Below are 21,250 nucleotides of genomic sequence, written 5' to 3' on the forward strand. Positions count from 1 at the left end.
TGGGGGAGGGGAGAAAACTCAAGAAAGGGGAAAAAACTAACAACAAAAAAGTTGAAAATTTATGATTTGATTCACATTCAATCTCTAATAGTTTTCTCTCTGGATGCAGATAGCTCTTTCCATCTATTGGAATTACCTTGAATCACCTAATTGTTGAAAAGAGTCAAAACCATCACAGTTGATCATTATATGTTGTTGTTGTGTACAATGTTCTCATGGTTCTACTCACTTCACTTAGCATCAATTCATGTAAATCTTTCGAGGCGTTTCTGAAATAAGCTTGCTCATCATTTCTTATAGAACAATTATATTCCCTAACAATCATATATCGTAATTTACTCAGTCATTTCCCAACTGCAAAAAGGCCTGCTACAAACATTTTTGCACATGCAGATTCTTTTCCTTTTTTGTGATCCATTTGGGATGCAGATCCAGTAAGGACATTGCTGGATCAAAGAATATGCAGTTTTATAGACCTTTGAGCGTAGCAACAAATTAAAGATTTGTTCTCCAGAAAGATTAGTTCATTTCACAACTCCACCATCAATGCATTTGGTGTCCCAATTTTCCCAATTTCCTCCAACATTTACATTATCTTTTTCTGTAATCTTACCCAATCTGAGAGGTGAGGTGTGAAGTGGCACCTCAGAGTGGTTTTAATTTGCATTTCTCTAATCACTAGTGATTTGGAACATTTTTTCATATAACTAGAAATGGCTTTAATTTCTTCCTCTGAAAATTGTTCATATTCTTTGACCATTTAGCAACTGGGCAATGGCTTGTATTCTTATAAATTTGAATCAATTCACTATATATTTTAGAAATAAAGTCTTTATTAGAAATATTCCCTGTAAAAAATTTGCCCATGTTTCTGCTTCCTTTCTAATTCTGGCTGCATTGGTTTTGTTTGTACAAAAACTTTTTTTAAATTTAATTTTATTTAATAATAACTTTGTATTGACAGAATCCATGCCAGGGTAATTTTTTACAACATTATCCCTTGCACTCACTTATGTTTCGTTTTTTCCCCTCCCTCCCTCTACCCCCCCCAAGATGGCAAGCAGTCCTATATATGTTAAATATGTCGCAGTATATCCTAGATATAATACATATTTGCAGAACCAAACAGTTCTCCTGTTGCACAGGGAGAATTGGATTCAGAAGGTAAAAATAACTCGGGAAGAAAATCAAAAATGCAAATAGTTCACATTCGTTTCCCAGTGTTCCTTCTTTGGGTGTAGCTGTTTCTGTCCAACATTTATCCATTGGAACTCAGTTAGGTCTCTTTGTCATAGAAATCCACTTCCATCAGAATACATCCTCATATAATATTGTTGTCGAAGTGTATAATGATCTCTTGGTTCTGCTCATCTCACTTAGCATCAGTTCATGTAGGTCTCTCCAAGCCTCTCTGTATTCATCCTGTTGGTCATTTCTTACAGAACAATAATATTCCATAACATTCATATACCACAATTTACCCAGCCATTCTCCAATTGATGGGCATCCATTCATTTTCCAGTCAAAAACTTTTAAATTTAATGTAATGATCTATTTTACATTTCATGTTTTCTAGTTCTTCTTTGGCCATAAATTCCTCCTATTATACATTATTTTTAAAAATTGAGAAAGAAATCACCCTACTACTTTCCTTTTATAAGATGTATATGTCTTGATGCCTAACTCAGACAAAGATGAAGCATTTAAGAACTATAGATGAATATATTTATGAATATCAGTTTAATTTTTAAAATTTGTGAAATATATTTTGATAATTCATCAAGAAATCATTCATTATGACCAAGTTGGACTAAGCCAGGGATTTAGAGATATTTAAATATTAATAAAACAGTCCAATATAGACATATTTTTAGAAAAATTCCAAACTGCATGATTATCTCAATAAATTCAGAAAAGTTCTTTGAACAAGTGCCACATTCATTTAATATTTTTTTAAAAGAGTGGCATATAGGAAACTTTTAAATCATAAAAAGTATTTACCTAAAATCATAGATTCACATGTAATTTGGATATACTAGGAACTTTTCCAAAAAACTTTTTCTACTTTTTTGGATAAACTTTTGGAAATTGAAGGAATAAAAGTAGATAAAGAAGAGACAAAACTATCCCTATTTTTCTGATTATATTAGCCATTTAGAAAATTTTGAGGAATCAGCAAAGATGCTATTCAAGAGAAAGTGAAGTTGCAAGCTATAAAATAAACTTTCAAAAGATGAATAGAATTTTGACATGATAATACTTGAAGAGGCAATAATATGTTGGGAAATCCCATTTCAAATAGCCATAAAACTCATAAAACATTTGGAAGTCAATCTATCAAAGAAGGATTCATTCATTCATACAGATTCAACTAAAAATACTCCCTTAAATATTAAGGACTTAAAAAGCTTAAGAAACATTGTATATAACATGTATCAGAGAGAAACATATATACAACAGATAAGTAGTCAAAAGATATGAACAAACCCAAACAGTTCTTAAAAGAAGAGTTGCAAACTATTAAGAGTTAAATAGAGGAATGCTCCAAATCACTAATAAAAGAAAAATCAAAGCAACCCTGAGATTTTAATTTATACTCTGGTAATTGGTAGAGATGACAAAACCGAATCTGTCAATGTTGGAGGGATTGTGGAAAGATAGATAGGCACAGTAAGGCACTATAATAAGTATAACAATTTTGGAAAATCATTTAGACTATGCAATTAAAGTGCCTAAAATGCCCATACTCTTTGATCCACAGTTTCTTGGGGTTTATACCCCAGGGAGAACACTGATAAAGAGAAATCCTCCATATATACAAAAATATTTATAACAACACTTTTGGTATAGTAAATAACTGAATAAGTTTACAAAAATGTAAACAAAAGTAGGTCATGGATGAATGTAATGAAATATATTGTGCTCTAGAAAATGATAAATATGATGAATACAGAGATAATAGAGAATAGAAGAATCTATATGAACTGATAGAGAATGAATTAAGAAGACAAAAGAAAGCAACATAAGCAGTGACTACAACAACATAAACAGAAAGAAAAACCACATCTGGAAAACCAAAACTGAATTTGCAAAGTTATAAAAACAGGCAAGGTTGCAAAGAAGAAATATGAGACCTTCCCTCCTCAATCCTCAATGAACATTCCATATATATGGCACATCGTGCATCAGTCTTTGACCCATATGAAGTGGTTTTGTTGATTTATCTCTTTTTTTGATCATGTGAAATATGGGCTTACTCTCTAGGAGTCAAAGGGGAATGGTTATTGGGCATAATTTTAGTGCTATAAGAAAAATGTATTTTTCAATACAATATCAATAAAAGATATCAATAAAAATGTATTTTTAAAAATGAAATTGATGAACTATTTAATTTTGGAGACATTCTAAATGATTTGAGAAATTTTTTTAATTAGAATTTTATTTGAATGATTACTGGACAGTAAATACTAACCATCTTATTTTTCTGAATCTTGAAGAGAAATGTTGAATTTTTTATTTTCTAAGACATTTTTAAACCATGATAATGTGATTTTTTTGTTTTACTAATGACTTAAAAGAAGCTCTTTTGTTATTTTAAAGAATAAAAATTAAGATAATATATGAATAATTGAAAATTCCAAATTTCAAAAGGCAGAAATTACTTCTGGGTATCAATATTTAGGAATATCCTGAGAACAGCAATTATTTGCAGTGGATTTACTATGTGATTTTAGAAAGATGATCATATGATTTTTTAAAGCTAATTTTTAGTTTGTATATGTAACTTTTAATCCTGGTAATTTAGTTTTCTTCTTTCTTTTTTTAAAAGTCAAATCAACCAAAAGTTTATTTCTTTTATTAGTTTTTTTTTTCATAAAATCAGCACTTAGTTTTGTTTATTAGTTTAATAGCTTTCTTATTTTGCTTTTACTAATATCTCCTTTGGTTTTTAGAATTTTTAATTTGATATTTAATTAGGTATTTTAAATTTGTTCTTTTTCTAGGTTTTTTAAGATATGTGCCCAATTTATTGATCTCCTCTTTATCTTATCCATGTAAGCATTTAGAGATATAAAATTTCCCTTAAGAACTTCTTGGTTGCATCCCATAATTTTTGGTATATTATCTTATTATTGTCATTCTCTTGGATGTAAATGTTGATTGCTTCTAGGATTTGTTGTTTTTCCCACTCATTCTTTAGGATTAGATTGTTTAGTTTCTAACTGGTTTTTATTCTATCTTTCATGGCCCTTTATTACATGCATTATCACATCATTATCTGAAAAGATGACATTTAATATTTCTGCCTTTCTGCATTTGATTATGAAATTACCCTAATACAAGATCAATTTTTATGCACTGCTCAGAAAATGGTATCTTTCTTTCTACCACCATTCAATTTTCACCAGAGGTCTATCTATCTAATTTTTCTAAAATTCTATTCATCTCATTTTCTTTCTTGTTAATTTTGTGGTTAGATTTATCTAGTTCTGAACGGGGGAGTTTAAGGTTCCCCACTAGTATAGTTTCGCTGATTATTTTTTCCTGTAACAGGTTTAATTTCTCCTCTAAGGATTTGGAATCTGTACTACTTGGTGCATATATTTTTAGTATTGCTATTATTTCATTATTTATGGCACCTTTCAACAAGATGTAGCTTCCTTTCTTATCTCTTTAATTAGACCTATTTTTGCTTTAATTTTGTTGGATCCCTTTTCTAATATTTACCAAGACGATAGGTATTTTGATTTCTGTAGTTATGGAGGAACAGGGATTTTTTGAATCTACCTGTACCTTGTTTATGATGCTGGATAACCCTTTAGACATTCAATTATCTCTGAAGTTTGTTCTGATGAAGGATTACAGGCATATTTGGTCTCTGACAATAATCACCTGGACAATTAAGGGCAATTTTGAAAAACGTTGTCTTGGACCCTGTGAGGAGACCTCCTTTGCAATTTGCATCCATCCCCAGTTTCTGTATTAATAGAATCCATGGCCTACAAGAATGTTAGCAGAGAGACAAGGCTGTGATCTCTAACCAATGAGACTGCTATATTCAGCAGGTGCTCTGGCTCCATCCTCCAAGCCCACCTGCTCAGAGTTCCTTCCTAGTCAGAGAGATATCTCTTTCCTCAACTCCTCTTTTGGCAGAGGTTCTGAGCTTCCAGACTGTTCTGCAACCGAGTTCACCACTCACTGTGCTTCCTTTTTCCCCTGGAATATCTCCAGCATCCGTACCCAGTCTGTCAATGTTTGCAGCTTCCCCAGGGCTCTCTTTTACTCCTTACTAATCATTTTTTCTGTTTTTCAAGTTGCACGTCAAGGTCGTGTTCTGTTTCCAGATCAGCCTGACCTTCTACCTGTCTGTCTTGCGTTCTCAGAGAGGTGTCCTCAATTTCTTGGGAGCTGCCACGGATGTGAGAGAACTGTAGGGCAGCTTTTGCGTATTTTTTCCCTTTCTGACTAGCGAGCAATTTACTTTCCAAATTCCTAAAGGGACTCGGTATAACTAGGTGATCCCTTTTCCTGGGTTTAGTGAACAGGGGTGGGATAGGGAGAAGGGGAGGAGGCTCTTTTTAAACTTAGCACCTTGGTGTTAGTTCTTTTTAATCTGGAGGAGGAGAGTGGCATTTCTCCAGGATGGTGGGAGGGAAGAGGAGGAGGCTACAGTTGCTCCCGAAATCTGTTGCGGTGGGAGGAAAGGGACGAGGAAGCTCTTCTCCGCTTTTTTTTTTTTTTTTTTTTTTTCCATTCCCTTTCCTTTCCTCCCCGCCCTCCCGCGTGTTCGCCCCTCCCTGAAAGGGCAATCTCTTCTTCGTGCATCTCTGGGCTCTCCTCCCACCGTCTCTTCCTTCATCACAGGTTCTGGCTGCAGCGGGAGAGGGAATTTTTGTTGCCACCCACACCCATCAACACCCCCATTACCGATCTTTCCTCTCTTTTTCTTTCTTTTCATTCTCTCTCTCTCTCTCTCTCTCTCTCTCTCTCTCTCTCTCTCTCTCTCTCTCTCTCTCTCTCTTTCTTTCTCTCCCTCTCTCTCTCTCTTATTCCCCAGTAGAGCAGATCCCAGTCTAGATCTAACCCCTCCCTCTTTTTACCCTTTGCCCCTCTCTATGTGGGAATGATATGCACACCGGAGAGTCCAATTTCTTCAAGGACCTGACAGCTTTATGCCTTTTATTTTTTAAGGAACTGCCTTCCTCTATTTTAAAAAATTAACATTAAGGAACAAAGGGAGGGGGTAGACGTTTACTTATTTTTATTCTAAGAGGTCTTTTAAAATTTTTCCTTAAGAGGAAGAAGATGAACTGAAAAGATCCACACCATGGAGTCTCCAATCTTAGTGACCACATTCTGTTTGATCTTCTGTCTCCGAGCAGGTCAGTGCCGACTGGGCTGGGCTGAGGGAAAAGCAATCTGCATTAGACTCTGTAGACACTGGAAGCAGAGCCAACGTGAGGCGGTTCTGGAAAGCCAGCAATGAAAATATGAGCCAGTGCTATCCTATCTGTCGCACTGAAAAGGCCCAGGAATGGGGAAGGAAAGGCTACTTAGTACCCCCTCCCATTCTGAAATTTAAAGGACGTTCCTGCCCCGTATTTTACCCTGTGAGCAGAGGGATACTTTGCAGATAGCAAGATTTTTTAGATATTTAGTGGAATTAGGACTGAGTGTTAAATTATTTTTAAGCCAGATTGGTGAACACAGGTGAGATTCTGGGAAGGGATAGTCACATGCCTACCTTTGTTAGTTTCCAATATAATTACTGTCCCGTAGGGTCGAAGACTTTTATTTTGATGGTGCCTTTTCTTTCTCTCTTATCCTTCGTCAATGTCTAACTCCCATCTTCAGTTTGGGGAATTGGAGTTGATCCCTCCTTGAAAATCGACTTCTTGACCGATTTAGAGCTGGGAGAGTCCACAGTAGGAGTGCTCCAGGTCCCTGGGCTGCACAATGGAAGTAAAGCCTTTCTTTTTCAAGGTATGGAAAAGTGCCTCACCTAATGTGCTCCTGGGATCAATTTAGATAATTCAAGTCTAACAAACTTTTCCTTACATTGCTATAATGACAGTATCTCTTTTAGTAGAGGGTCCAGTTTAACTTCTCTTTCATGTCTTTTCAAGTGTCAAGAATTATCTCCTGTAACTTTTTAGTTTGTACTTCTGTCAGTTTTAATGGTAGATCTAATGACTATTTTATAGAAATTCAGATGGCAGATGGTTTGTTTGAGATCCTAGGACACACAATATATCAAAATAAATGCCTCATTTAGATGAAATTAATTTAGTTATGAAATAAGGTATCTTCAGTCTTGATTAAGAAATTAGTCTCTGAAAGTTTCATATGAATTTTGTCTCTTTAGAAAGGTTAGAATCTAGGCAAAACATTTATATATCTTTCTGGAAAAATCAACATCTGCCAGTGGGTTACTATTATTCCTTCATTATATATTATACACTATTTGTGAAACTGCATTAATTTGTGTGTGGAGACCTTTGGAGTTAAATGACTTGCCTATAGCTAATTAAATGTCTGAGGATGGATTTGAACTTGGTCCTCCTTACACCACAGCTGGTGCTCCCTCCACTGTGCTACCTAACTGGGCTGAAATTGCATTCATTTAAAAAAAAAAAAAAATCAAGCCTCTAACCACCACACCCTTGCTCCTGATTTTAATAACAAAAGAATATGAACTCTTCATGAATCAATAATAAAATAATGTTTAAATATGTAGCATTGATAAAAATACATTCTAGGAGCTGAAACCAGTCTTAATTTAAAAAGCTTGCTGAAGGTGATTTGCACCTAGTTGGAGTTTAGAACTCTTGCAAATATATAAAACTTCATTAGTACACTTTCAGTGTTCTAAAGTCAAATAGTAAAACAAATGCCAGAAAATACTCTCAAAGACTAATTCCTTTTCTCTATTAAAATTGTTTTTTTGTTATCCATTCTAATATAATAATGATCAAAGCACAGTTCTTCCAGGGCAGGAACTATCATACCTCTTTTGCAATTTTCTGGAATTGGAAGATTCTATACTATATTTCTCTGTGTGCCATTCAGCATCTAACACATAGATATTTGTAGATTGGTTTTTATAACCTCTTTTGGACACACAACAAACAAAATAAATACTGTTAACTTGATTTTAATACATGGGTTCTATTTAATTAGATAGATTATATCTGCAATCTTAGGCAGATAGTTTAAAAGCTTTAGAGCAGGACTTGGAATCAGGAAGATGTGAATTCAAATACTATCTCTGACACTGTTTCCTCATCTGTGAAATGGGAATAATAATAGCACCTGCCTTTCAGAGTTGTTGTGCTGATTAAATGAGATTAAAATGGCAAAGCACTACATTAATCAGTTAATTAGCATTAATTAAGCAAGTATCATATGCAAGATACTATACTAAGTGTTGGGATACAAAAAGAGGCAAAAGACAGTCCCTGTTCTCAAGGAGTTCACCATCTAATGAGCGAAATTATATGCAAACAAATATAAGCAAAGAAAGCTATATGAAGGATAAATAGGAAATAGTAACAGAGGGAAGGCAATGGAGTTAAGGGGGCAGTAGAGAGGGCTTTACCATAGAAGATGGGCTTTTAGTTGGTACTTAAAAGGAGGCAGTAGTCAGAGACTGTTCCAGCCATGAGGGATAGCCAGAGAAAATGACTGGAACCAATAGATTATTCATGGAAGAATCAGGACACCAGTGTCATTGGATTGAACAGTCATATGTCAGAAAGTAATGTATAAGAAAATTGGAAAGGTATAAAATGGTTAGGTTATAAAGCACTTTGAATGATGAATGGAGCATTTTGTATTTGGTTCTGTAGGCCATAGGAAGCTAATAGAGTTTATTGAGTAGGGGTTGAGTGTGTGTGACCTGTATAAACCCGCAGTTTAGGAAAATCACTTTAATGTCTGAATGGAAGATAAATTGGAAAGGGAACAGACTTGAAGCAAGCAGACCAATCAGCAGACTATTGTAATAATCCAGGCATGAGGTGATAAGGGCCTCCACTAGAATGATGGCAGTATCAGAAGAGAGAAGAGAGTCTTCATTTAAGAAGAGAGATGCTTCAGAAATGAAAGTGACAGACCTTAGAAACAGCTTGGATAAGGGGGATAAGAGATAGTGAGGAATGTAGCATTATTTCTAGGTTTGGAGCCTGAAGGACTAGGATGATAGTGTTGTCTTCTATGATTTCGGGAGAAAGATAATGAGTTCTATTTTGGACATACTGAGTTTAAGATGTCAACTGGACATCGAGTTAGAGATATCTCAAAGGTAGTTGAAAACGCTAGTTTAGAGATTAGTAGAAATTTAAGAGCAAGATATGTATTGTGAGAATCATCGGTGTAGAGATAGTAATTGTTATATACAAATGTTAGCAACTATTAGTAACTATGAACTTAAGTACAATTTGTCAGATATTTATAGAATACTTCATAGGATAATTACATTTTAGATTGTCTTTTAATTTTAACTTGATAATATCTTAATAAAAGACTTTATATAATTTGATATTTTGATTATTAGTCCATGAATTGTAATTTCGACTCATCTTTGAAAACTATAAATTGAGGAGGGGAGTTGAAATGTAATTCCAAGAAGTCAAGTCTGATTTATCATTTTATTGTAGCAGGGTTTTTTTGGTTTCTCAAGAATAAAAAAAGCTTTCAGCCTTTTGCAGATTTTGCAGATTGAATTTATGACAGATGGATCATGTAAGTGAACTTTTTGGCATTACGAAATAGCATAGCCAGAGTTGTAACAAGTGACAAATGATTTAAAATGCTTTTGGATTCTATATTAAACTTAGCAGATGAATTTTCTTTTGGTATCATTCCAGTCTTCTTAAAGAGGAATGTACTTAAAGTACCTTTTCTAATTAATAGTAATACAGCTATTTTTATGTTTCTGTAAATTAATAAAACATTTCATGCTTTTAGCTTAAAAATGGAATTTTCAAATTATCATTTTAAGGCATATGCTGCTTATTGCAGGGTTACTTCTTTTGGCTACTTCATGTCTGGGGGTTTCTTAAATGATCACAGAATCTCTTCAATAATATTATGAATACTTTTAGCAATTGATTAAAACATGTAGATCTATTGTTCCTTATTTTAATTTGAACTATTTATCTAATTAACTGAAATAAAGGAAATGAAAATACTGTAATATAATTACTGTATTAATAGACTATAACAGACTTTTCTCTAATTGCAGCTTAGTATGATTAAAAATTCTAAATTTTAAATTTTATTTAAAGCCAATTAGGTACTGCTATTTAAGCAAAGTAGTATATACTAAATCATATGGCTCACATTAGTGAATCTTTTAGCATTATACATGAAATAGCATAGCCACAGTTGTAACAAGAAACAAAGGATTTAAGATGTTCTTGGACTTGTATAATTCCTGTCTTCTTAAAGAGAAAAGCATCAAAAAACCCCTTTCTAATTAATAGTTATAGAGCTATTTTCATGTTTCATTTTAAGAGATAACAAACTATTTTATAACTACAAATGAATATGATAAAGTTCTAAAATTTAAATTTCATTTAAAGCTACTTAAGTACTGCTACTTATTGCTATTTACATTAGTAGGTACTGATCTAAGTCACATGACCTACGAGATCTGTATTAGATGTAATTACTTTCTGAAAGCAAAAATTAATCCAGGCAACAATAAAGTAAAATTTTAAAATCTAAGGTGCAAATTTCTCTATCTCCCCTATATAAATCAGTTTCAATGATCTATTTGTTGTTTTTGCCTAAAACTAGATAGTTGAATATGTTCATTTAAGGATGAAAATTCTAAAACCATAATCAAAGAAATCAAACCCTTGATTGCAGGATGATTTACAATATTTGCAAACAGAAATCTTAAACAGAATTTTTAAAATGTTTTTATTGATTATGTCTTAAATAATCAAAAATTTCCCCACTATTCCTGATTCCGCCTTCTAGAAAACCAAATCATATAATAAATAATATTTTTAAATTAAAAAAATAAGAAGAGAAAAAAATTCAACCAAACTAATCAATACATTGAAAGAGTTAAAAAATATGTGCTATGGACCATATCCCACTAAAAGAGTGGGATGAGGTATCATCTAATCTTGTGGTTTTCTTTCTGTTTATGATGTAGTTATTGTGCCTATTGGTTTCTTGAAATTGCTTATTATATTTTTCATCAGATTGTGTACATTTTTTCCAAGATTCTTTTTATTTATCATATTCTTGATGATTCTTGAAATCACTAATAATAAGAGAAATCCAAGTCAAAACAATTCTGAATCGCCTCAGGAAGTAATAGTCCATTGTGTTCATTATCATGATTTGTTTGACCATTCCTCACACACAACTTGAATTACAATTCTTTGTTATTACTAAAAGTGCTTATATATTTCTCTGTATATGAATTTTATTTATATGATTTCTCCTTATCATGGTCTCCTTGGTATAAAGGGGTGAAAATTCTGAGTCAAAGGATTATTTGCATAATTACAAATTGCTTTTTAAAAAATAGTTATATTGATTTACAGCACCATCAACAATGTATTAGTGTGCCCATCTTCCCACAACTCCACCAATTTTGAGTATTCTCATATCTTGTCATTTCTGTTAATTTGCAGAGTATGTGGTAAAATTCCAGGGTTGTTTTGATTTGGATTTCTATTACAATAGTGATTTCAAACATTCTTCATGTGGTTGTTAATATTTGCAATTCTTTTAAAGATCTATTTATTTATGTCCTTTGAACATTTGTCTATTAATAATAATATTTGATTATATATATGTATATATATATATATACATATATATCTGTTTTCCGCATATTTTGGAGAGCAAAACTTTATCCAAAAATTTTGATGGAACATTTTTTCTCATTTGATTGCTTCCCCTCTTACCATAGGTGAATTAATTTTGTTTCTGCAAAAGCTTTACAATTTCACAGAATCAAAATTTTATTTGCTGTATTATTAAATAGCTACTATTCTTAGTTTGGTCAAGGATGTATCTCTTACTTTAGCTGTGAAAGGTATATGATCTTTTATTTTTTTTAAATAGCATGCATGCTATTTAATATTCAGATCACATATCCATTAAAAATGTATTGTAGGATATGGCATAAACCTAATTTGTGCTAGACTGCTTTCCAGATTTTCTAGAAGTTTTTAGTTGTTTCACAGTAAATTGTTATTTTGTTCCATTGTTTCTAATTCTCCCTTGATTAGAATATTTCAATATTTTTCCAATTACATGTAAAAGCAAATGTTAAGTTTTTTTTTCCAGTTCACTGTAAATCACTTTTTTAAAAAATTTGTTTGTGTATTATATTTGTAATCTGTGGAATAAAACAAACATTTATATAACATAGTACAGTAATAAAAATGATTGCACATAAAACTGCAAATCTACTATGCACAAATCTACTTTGCTGTTCCTTTAAAATATATAATAAAATTGTCATGTAAATTTCTTTTTTCTTTTTTTCTCTCCCCTCCATTCTAGAGATGGCTCTCAGTAAACAAAGATGTGTACACACACACACACACACACACACACACTCTCACACCCATATATGTAAAATTATTTCATTTGACAATTCTTTTTCGGGATGCATATAGCATCTTTATTCATATGTTCTGTATAGTAAACTTGGCTATTTATAATAGACAAAATAATTTATTCACTCAAAATCATTCTTAAAACAATATGCTTATTACTGTATACATTGTTTTCTCGGTTCTTCTTATTTTACTCTTCATTATTTCATTCAAATCTTTCCATGTTTTTCTACAACCATTGAAATCATCATTTCTTATAACCCAATAGTATTCCATTACAATCATATATCACAACTTGTTCAGCAATTTTTCATTGATGGACAGTCCTGTAATTTCCAGTTCCTTGCTACAACAAAGAGAACTGCTATAAACATTTTAGAACATAGAGGTGCTTTTCCTTTTTCTTTAATCATTTTTGGAAATAGACCAAATAGTGATATAGCTGGATCAAAGGGTTTGGGTTATAATTTTTTGGATTTAATTTTAGATTGCTCTTCAAAATGTTTGGATCAGTTCACAATCCACCATCAGTGAATCAGTATTTCAATTTTTCCACATCCTCGCCTATATTTGTCACTTTCCCCTTCTATCATTTTACCCAATTTGGTAGGTGTAAAATGATAACTCAAGATTTTTAAATTTGAATTTCTCTAATCATAGTGCCAAATCGATCTCCAAAATGATTGGATCAGTTCATAATTTCACAAACAATGTGTTAGTAACCCAGTTCTCCCACATCCCCTCCAGTATTTGTTATATTCTTTTTCTGATGGGGTGAGGTGGTACTTCATTTGTATTTCTCTAATCAATAGTAATTTGGAGCATTTTTATTTGATTATAGATAATTTTGATTTCTAGAATATATTTTGAAGACTATTGCTTTATAGTAAATTTTGAGCTGAAAGTACCATTCTGTTTCATCCTTACAATTTTCCCACTTTTTTTCTTCTTCAAATGATTTTTTTTCATGTTCTTTAAGGTGTCCCTTTGATCTTTTGAATGAAGTAGCCAATATGTGCCAATACTGGATGTGTTTTGGTAGACTGATTCTGAGATAATTATATATTTTCCAGTTATATGGAATCTAATTTTTTCCTCTTACATCTTGTTACTATTACATTAGTAATTTTGTATGTAGAAATGCTAATGAGTTTTAAGGGTTTATTTTTGTAGTCTGAAATTTTGCTCAAGCTGTTAATTTTCTTAATGGGCATCTTAATGAATTCCCTGGTATTTTCTAAATAAATCTTTATGTCATAGATAATAGACCATAGTATTATCTGTTTTTTGTTTATCTTTATTCTTTTAATTTATTTTCATGTCTTATTGCTAGTATTTCCATAACAATATCAAACAGTGGTTGGGAGAACCACTTCTTTATTTTTTGATTTATTTGGAAATCTTTTAATGTATCCCCTCTGAAAATGAAACTTCCTTTGGATTTTTAATTAGATACTTTTGTTATATGAAAAATGCCCTTTTCCTGTATTTTATAGTGTTTTTATCATAAATAATTGCTGCGATTTTAAAAAGATGTTTTCTTCATATATTGAGATAACATGTGGTTTTGAATTTTTGATTTTAAGTATGATTATTTTAATTGTGTTTAGTATTGAACCATTTATATATCTATCTTTATGGTATAAATTCATCTTCATCATAATGAATTATTTCATGGTTGAATTTCTGTAATTTATTTAAAAGGATTGAATTTAGACTTTTAAAATTGATATTCATTAATGATGTTGGTCTATAGCTTATATATATATATACACATATATATATCTTTTTCTGATCTATTGCATATATATATGTTTATATCTTTCTCTGGTCTATTGCATATATATATGTATATGTATATGTATATGTATATGTATATGTATATGTATATGTATATGTATATGTATATATCTTTCTTTGGTCTATGTCTCAGAAAAGTCTAGTAGTGTGTTTTTTTCCTTAGGTTTTTTAGAAGCATTTATGTAATTAGCTTGATAGAATTCTGTGAGTTCATAAGGACTAAGTATATTTTTCTTTAGGAATTTTATTATAGCTAGTTTTATTTCATTTTCTGAAGTTGATTTAAGAACTTTATTTGGTCACCCTTAGAATTTTGTAGATATGATTCTTTTCTCTCTGTCATTGTCAGTCTCTGTCTTTGTCTTTCTGTCTCTGCCTCTCTCTTCATTTCTCTGTCTCTCCATCTCTGTCTTTCTATCTCTCTCTCTGATTAATTTGGTTATATCTCAGTTCTGTAAAACTTTTTTTTGAAGTTTTAGTTTATACTCCTTGAACTGATTACATTTTCATCACATCATAATTTGTAATTTTGTTATTTAATCCTTTTCAATCAAGTCTGATTCTTAGTTTGTTCATTTTGACAAAGATACTGGAGTTTTTGAGATTTTCTTCTCTAATTTACCTTACAGATGAGGAAAGATAGACAAACAGGGCTAAATGACTTGCCCAGGATCACATATTTAGTAAATATAGTAGTAAATAGGGTTTTGATGCTTTTTTTTTACCTTATTTACAATATATTTGTATCCTAAAACAGGGTCAATTTTTTCTAAAAATTCTAGTTGGTGTTGAGAAATTTGGATAGCAGACCTGTTTAGAAGAAATTTTGTAGCTATAGTTTACAGCAATTTGTACAATTCCATATTTTTGCTATTGTTTATTTTTCTGTTAAATTCACCTAAAACTGAGAGAATTACATTAAAATTTCCTAACACCATTTTGCTACTATGTCTCTCTGCATTTTTATTAATTTTTTTCTTTAATAAATTTAGAATCATAAATGGCATTTGGAGCATACAAATTTAATGTTGATATTAGTTTGTTTTTCATGTTTCCTTTCAGTATAATGTAGTTTGTTTATGTCTATATTGAGTTTTTTTCTCTGATGGAATGATTGAAATTCCTACTTTTTGGATCCTGCTTTTTTTTGCATTGTAAATTTTATTCCATCCCCTGCATTTTAATCTGTTTAAAGAGATTTTGCTAGGTGTTTTTCTTGTCATCTATACATTGTATAGTTTTATAACCTTATTCAGTATCTCTTTTTCATTAGATTCTTTAATCCATTCACATTATGAGGATTAGGATTACATTTTTGCAATGTATCTCTATTTTTTAAGATTGGGGTTTTTTGTTCCACTTTCTTTTTTTAAAAAATAAAATCAGTACACTGATGATTCACTTTTTTCCTAATTTATTTTCATAATAATAGCACTTATAGAGTGCTTTATGATTTGCAAAATACTTTACAAATATTATCTGATTTATTCTTCAACAAGCCTGGAGTTATTTTGTATTGTTGTTTAATAATCTTCCAGTTGTATCTCATCTTTGTGACTCTTTTGGGGTTTTCTTGGTGGAAATACTGGAGCAGTTTGTCATTTCCTTTTCTAATTCATTTTATAGATGAAGAAACTGAAGCAGACATGGTTAAGTGATTTGATCAGAGTCACATAGTTAAGTGTTTGAGGTCAAATTTGAACTCAGGTCTTTAACCACAATGCCACCTAGCTACTCTATAAGTGTCATTATTTCCTCATTTTATAGATGAGTATACTGAGGCAAATAGAATTAAAATTATTTGGCCCAGGTCACATAGGTAACAAGTATTTGATCTTCCTTACTTCATATCTACCACTCTATCTTTTGTACATATTATAGTTGCCTTTATTCTCATGGATTCTTGTCCTCACTCTCAACTTCTGGTTACCTATTTTCATCATTTTGGAGTTTAACATAATACAAGACAAGCTAAAGGGAAAAAGAAGGGGGTGGGGGTTTGCTTGATTACTTAGCATTCTTTCCCCTTTTCTTTTAGTTGCTTGATTACTTAGCAACTAAAAGAAAAGGGGAAAGAATTATATAATTAGGTGAAATAAAGGAGAAAGGAAAAGAACTGAGTATCTTTAGAATAAGAGAATTTGGGTGAAATCACAAATCTGAAAGTTCCTGCCTATATGACCTTGAACAAGGTACTCAATGAGCTTTAGCATTCTAATCTACAGAATGAAGATATTGGGACATATATGTTTTTAAAAAAATGTATCAACACCTTTTGTGGTACCAGTGATTTAGAAACAATGTGAGTATCTGTCAACTGGAGAATGGCTGAACATTTATATCTATATAAAAACAAATCTATATACAAATTATACACACAGAAAAATAGACAGAGACACAGAGGCAGAGACAGACAGAGATAAAGAGATAGATAAAGGAGAGAGAGACAGAGAGAGAGAGAGAGAGAGAGAGAGAGAGAGAGAGAGAGAGAGAGAAACAAGCTGTGTGACCCTGAACAAAGTAATATAATGTCTGTTTTACTTAATCTATTGGAGAAAGAAATGACAAATCACTTGGCAAAGTTTTGCCAAGAAAACTTCATGTATTGTCCCGGACTTTAAGATATGTTGTGGCCAAATTTAACAATTCCAATGAAAAAATAATATATTCTGTCAGTTATCAGGAGAAAGACTCTCAGATTTAAAGGAAAATAAATTTGTAAAACACAGTATTATTTTGTGCACAACAGAAAGCACAGAATTGAATATATCCAGAAAAGTCAAGGAGAACAAGAGTAAACTAAAATTATACATCTTTCAAATTTGAACCTAACAACATATTGTGTGTATCTGTGTGGGTGGGTGTGTCTGTGTGTGTATTGAATGAAAACTCCAGGGAAAAACATTTCTGGGCAATTAATAATCTATTAATTAGGCTAGTTGGCAATCAATAAATTGATGGTCACTATTTCTCTGTGTAAAAAAAAAAAATGTCCACAGAGACTCTGAAATACCTTAAATACATTCTAAAAGGGAATTCCCTTGAAAAAATAAAAATCAACCTTGTTTGGATAGATATTTAGTTAGGAGATGGGCTAAAATTCTGCATTTCCTTCTGTTGAGAACATGGCTTGTTTATGAGATTCAGCAGCCTCTATCAACCTGGGCCAAGCCATATCCATCTGGACTTCTCAGACTGGATTTCTCCTTCATAAGCTATATCACCCTAAACTTTAATGGAGGAGATCAAGAAGAGGGGTTCCTTTACTCAAGAGAAAGGCTCACCCAGATTAGATCCTGTTTATAGTCTAAATAGAAATTATATCTAGTTGATTGGGATCCCATGAAGAAGTAAAGAGCATGTTCCTTGAGGGCTAGGAGAAAGCTAATCAATCAGCCATGCCTTTCAGATACTGACCAACCTTTATTGGAGTAAGGCTTTTACAAAAAATGAAGGAAAGAGCATGAATAGCAATAAATAATTAGTGATTGATGTAATAACATAATGTTAATTTTTCTCAGTTCCCACTATAAAAAATTGAAAGATAAGTAGATTATATACCTTTTACAATTATAAATACAATATGAATTCTTAACCACACAAAGGATAGAAGTAATTATTAAGGATAAATAATTTTGATTACATAACATTGAAAAGTTTCTGCAAAAATGAAATTAATGGATCCTGGAAAAGAAGGGAAATGATTACATGGGGAAAAATTATATCAAATTTCTCTAATGAGAGTTTAGCATCTGATATATATATGGACCAAATATATAGAGCCCCAGTAGCTAAGTGATCAAAGCATATTTACAAAGAATTCAAAAAGGAATTGCAAACTGTTAAAGACAACATGAAAGAATGCTCAAAATTGCTAATATTGAGAAAAAATAAATTTAAAATGACCCTGAGGAAACAAGTAAAGATGATAAAAGTGGGAATAGTCAATGATAGAAGGATTATGAATGGTTGGTGGTGCTGTGAATTAGTACAATCTCCCTAGGAAGCACTTTGTAATTATGCAAAGAAAGCAAAAACAATGTTCATACTATTTGACCCAGAAATTTTGCTGCTAGACAATTGCCTAAAGTTACATCATTTTTTAAAAATAGCTCTATATAAACTGAAATATTTTTAGTGATTTTTTTTAAAAGAGAAGAATTGGAAACAGAATACATGCCCATTTTTAGGGAATGGATAAACAAATTGTGATATCTGAATGTGATGGAATATTACTGTGTTATAAAAAACAATTAATTTAATGAATATAGGGAAGCTTGAAAAGACTACTAAGATGATACAAACTAAAGGAAGCAGAGTCAAGAAAACAATATACACAGTGATTAAAATAATTAAATAGAAAAAAACAAAATACAAAATAGCCAAAAATGAACATTTCAAAATTACAAAGAAATTTTTTCCCTAATGAAAAGATATTAAAAGACTCCTACCCTACATTATTAAAGTGCTGTACGCAATATGCCAGCCAACTTTGAAAAATTCAACAATGGCCACTGAATTGTGTCCCAATTCTAAAGAAAGGCAATGCCAAAGAATGTTCAAATTATTGAACAATTGTGCTTATGTCATATGCCATCAAGGTTATGTTTAAGATTCTGAAAGCTAGACTTCAACAATATGTGAAATTAGAATTACCAGAAGTGCAGATTGGTTTTTGAGGAGACAAGAAAAGTAGAGACCAAATTGCCAACATTCTCTGGATTATGGAGAAAAAATGGGAGTCGTACCATTACATAGAATTCCCAATCCATAGATTTTTGTCTGCCTGCATTTTTGATTTCTTTCACAGGTTAATAGTACACTGTTTCAAACTCTGATTCTTTTTGTAAAGCAAAATAACTGTTAGGACATGTATGCTTATATTGTATTTAATTTATACTTTAACATACTTAACATGTATTGGTCAACCTGCCATCTGGGGGAGGGGTTGGAGGGAAGGGATGGGAGGAAGGAGGGGAAAAATTGGAACAAAAGGGTTGGCAACTGTCAATGCTGTAAAACTACCCATGCATATAACTTGTAAATAAAAAGCTATAATAATAAAATTTAAAAAAAGAAAAATGAGAGTTCTAGAATAACAAAAAACAAGAAGTAAAGCAAAACAAAACCAAAAAAACCCCTATTTCTACTTCATTGACTACACTAAAGCCTTTGACTGTCTATATCACAACAAAATATGGCAAGTCCTCAAAGACATGGGAATACCCAATCATCTTACTTGCCTCCTGAGGAACCCGTTTGTAAGCTAAAAAGCAGCAGTTAGAACCAAAAATGGAACTGGAAAAAGAGACTGACCTTATTTAATATTTATGCAGAGTATATCATATGAAATGCCAAATTAGATAGATCAAAAGCCAGAATTATGGTTAGCAGGAAAAAAAAATAAAAACCTCAAATATACAGACAATACCACTCTGATGGCAGAAAAAAAAAGGAATTTTCTTGATGGAGGTAAAAGAAGAGAATGCAAAAGCTGGCTTTTCCATCATTTCCTAGCAAATAGGAGAGAGAGAAATAATAGGAGAAGAAATGGAAGCAGCATCAGATTTTATATTCATGGTCTCTAAGATCACTTCAGATAGCAACTTTTGCTCCTTGGAAGGAAAGTTATGGCAAATCTGGGCAGCATATTGTGATTGTTAGCACAAACATCACCTTGCTGACAAAGTGGCTTGGCCAAAACTATGTTTTTTCCAGCACTAGTGTATGGCTGTGAGAGTTGGACTATAAAAAAAAGTTCAGTGTTGTAAAATCAACATCTTTGAATTATAGTGCTAGAAAAGATTTTTGAATGTCCCTTGGACAGCAAAGAGATCAAATCTGTCATTTTCATGGAAAGGGACAAATACTGAAGCTGAAGCTTAAATATTTTGCACATGTAATGAGAAGACAAGACTCACTGGAAAAGATCTTGACATGAGGAATGATTGGAGGCAAAAGGAAAAGGAAATGGCAGAGGATAATATAGATAAGATCATGGATATAACAATATTTGACCTTAGACAGACTTAAAGAGATAATAGAGAATAAAAAGATCTGGCATGCTGTGGTCCATGGGATCATGAAGAGACAGATATAACTGAACAATTGAAAAATAACTGTGAAAGTAAAGATAACAATAACAGCTATTCTGAGGATTAAAGGAGATATTTGTCAAAAGCACTTAGCAAAGTACCTGGCACATAGTAGGCATTATATAAATGTTTATTCTCTTCCCTTTATCATTCATTCATTAATTAACATATTGCTAAATGGTTTTATATAAAAATTACATGAGTGATAAAAATCGCATGAAGCTTTTGGGAAAATCAAGTACCCACTTAATGCTACATACGATTTTTTCTATTATAGTCTTTTATTTTCAAAACATATGAATGGATAATTGTTCAACATTGTTCCTTGCAAACCTTTGTGTTCCAAATTTTTCCTTCCTTTCTCCTTACCCCCTCCTCTAATTGACAAATAATCCAATATATGTTGAATAAATTAAAAAATGTTAAATCCAATATATACATACATAGTTATACAATTATCAAGAAAAATCAGATCAAAAAGGAAAAAAATGAGAAAGAAAAAATGCAAACAAACAACAAAAAGAGCAAAAATGCTGTGTTGTAATCCACATTCAGTTCCCATAGTCCTCTCTCTGGGTGTAGATGGCTTTCTTCAGCACAAGATCATTGGAACTGACCTTAATCATCTCATTTTGAAAAGAGTCACGGATATCAGAATTGATTTTTGAATAATCTTGTTGTTGCCACGTAATGATCTTCTTATTCTGCTCATTTCACTTAGCATCAGTTTATGTCTCTCCAGACATCTCTGAAATCATCCTG

The 21,250-nt window shown here is 31.9% G+C and overlaps 1 protein-coding gene across 2 annotated transcripts in view; it reads left to right on the plus strand.

The window, feature by feature from the left end:
* Nucleotides 1-5,610: 5,610 nt before the first annotated feature.
* The window catches only part of NELL2 (neural EGFL like 2), a 138,782-nt gene continuing 123,142 nt past the window's right edge, over nucleotides 5,611-21,250 (plus strand). The window contains exons 1-3 of one of the 2 annotated variants that reach the window (XM_052000392.1): nucleotides 5,611-5,865; nucleotides 6,298-6,383; nucleotides 6,856-6,984. In XM_052000392.1, coding sequence (XP_051856352.1) covers nucleotides 6,329-6,383; nucleotides 6,856-6,984 — 184 coding nt within the window. In that variant the 5' untranslated portion in view covers nucleotides 5,611-5,865; nucleotides 6,298-6,328. Of the gene's footprint in view, nucleotides 5,866-6,019; nucleotides 6,384-6,855; nucleotides 6,985-21,250 lie in introns of those variants that run through there. The other variant, XM_052000394.1, reaches the window with a different exon arrangement.

The sequence above is a fragment of the Antechinus flavipes genome, chromosome 5 (assembly GCF_016432865.1).
Source record: "Antechinus flavipes isolate AdamAnt ecotype Samford, QLD, Australia chromosome 5, AdamAnt_v2, whole genome shotgun sequence".
Classification (NCBI taxonomy): Eukaryota; Metazoa; Chordata; class Mammalia; order Dasyuromorphia; family Dasyuridae; genus Antechinus; species Antechinus flavipes.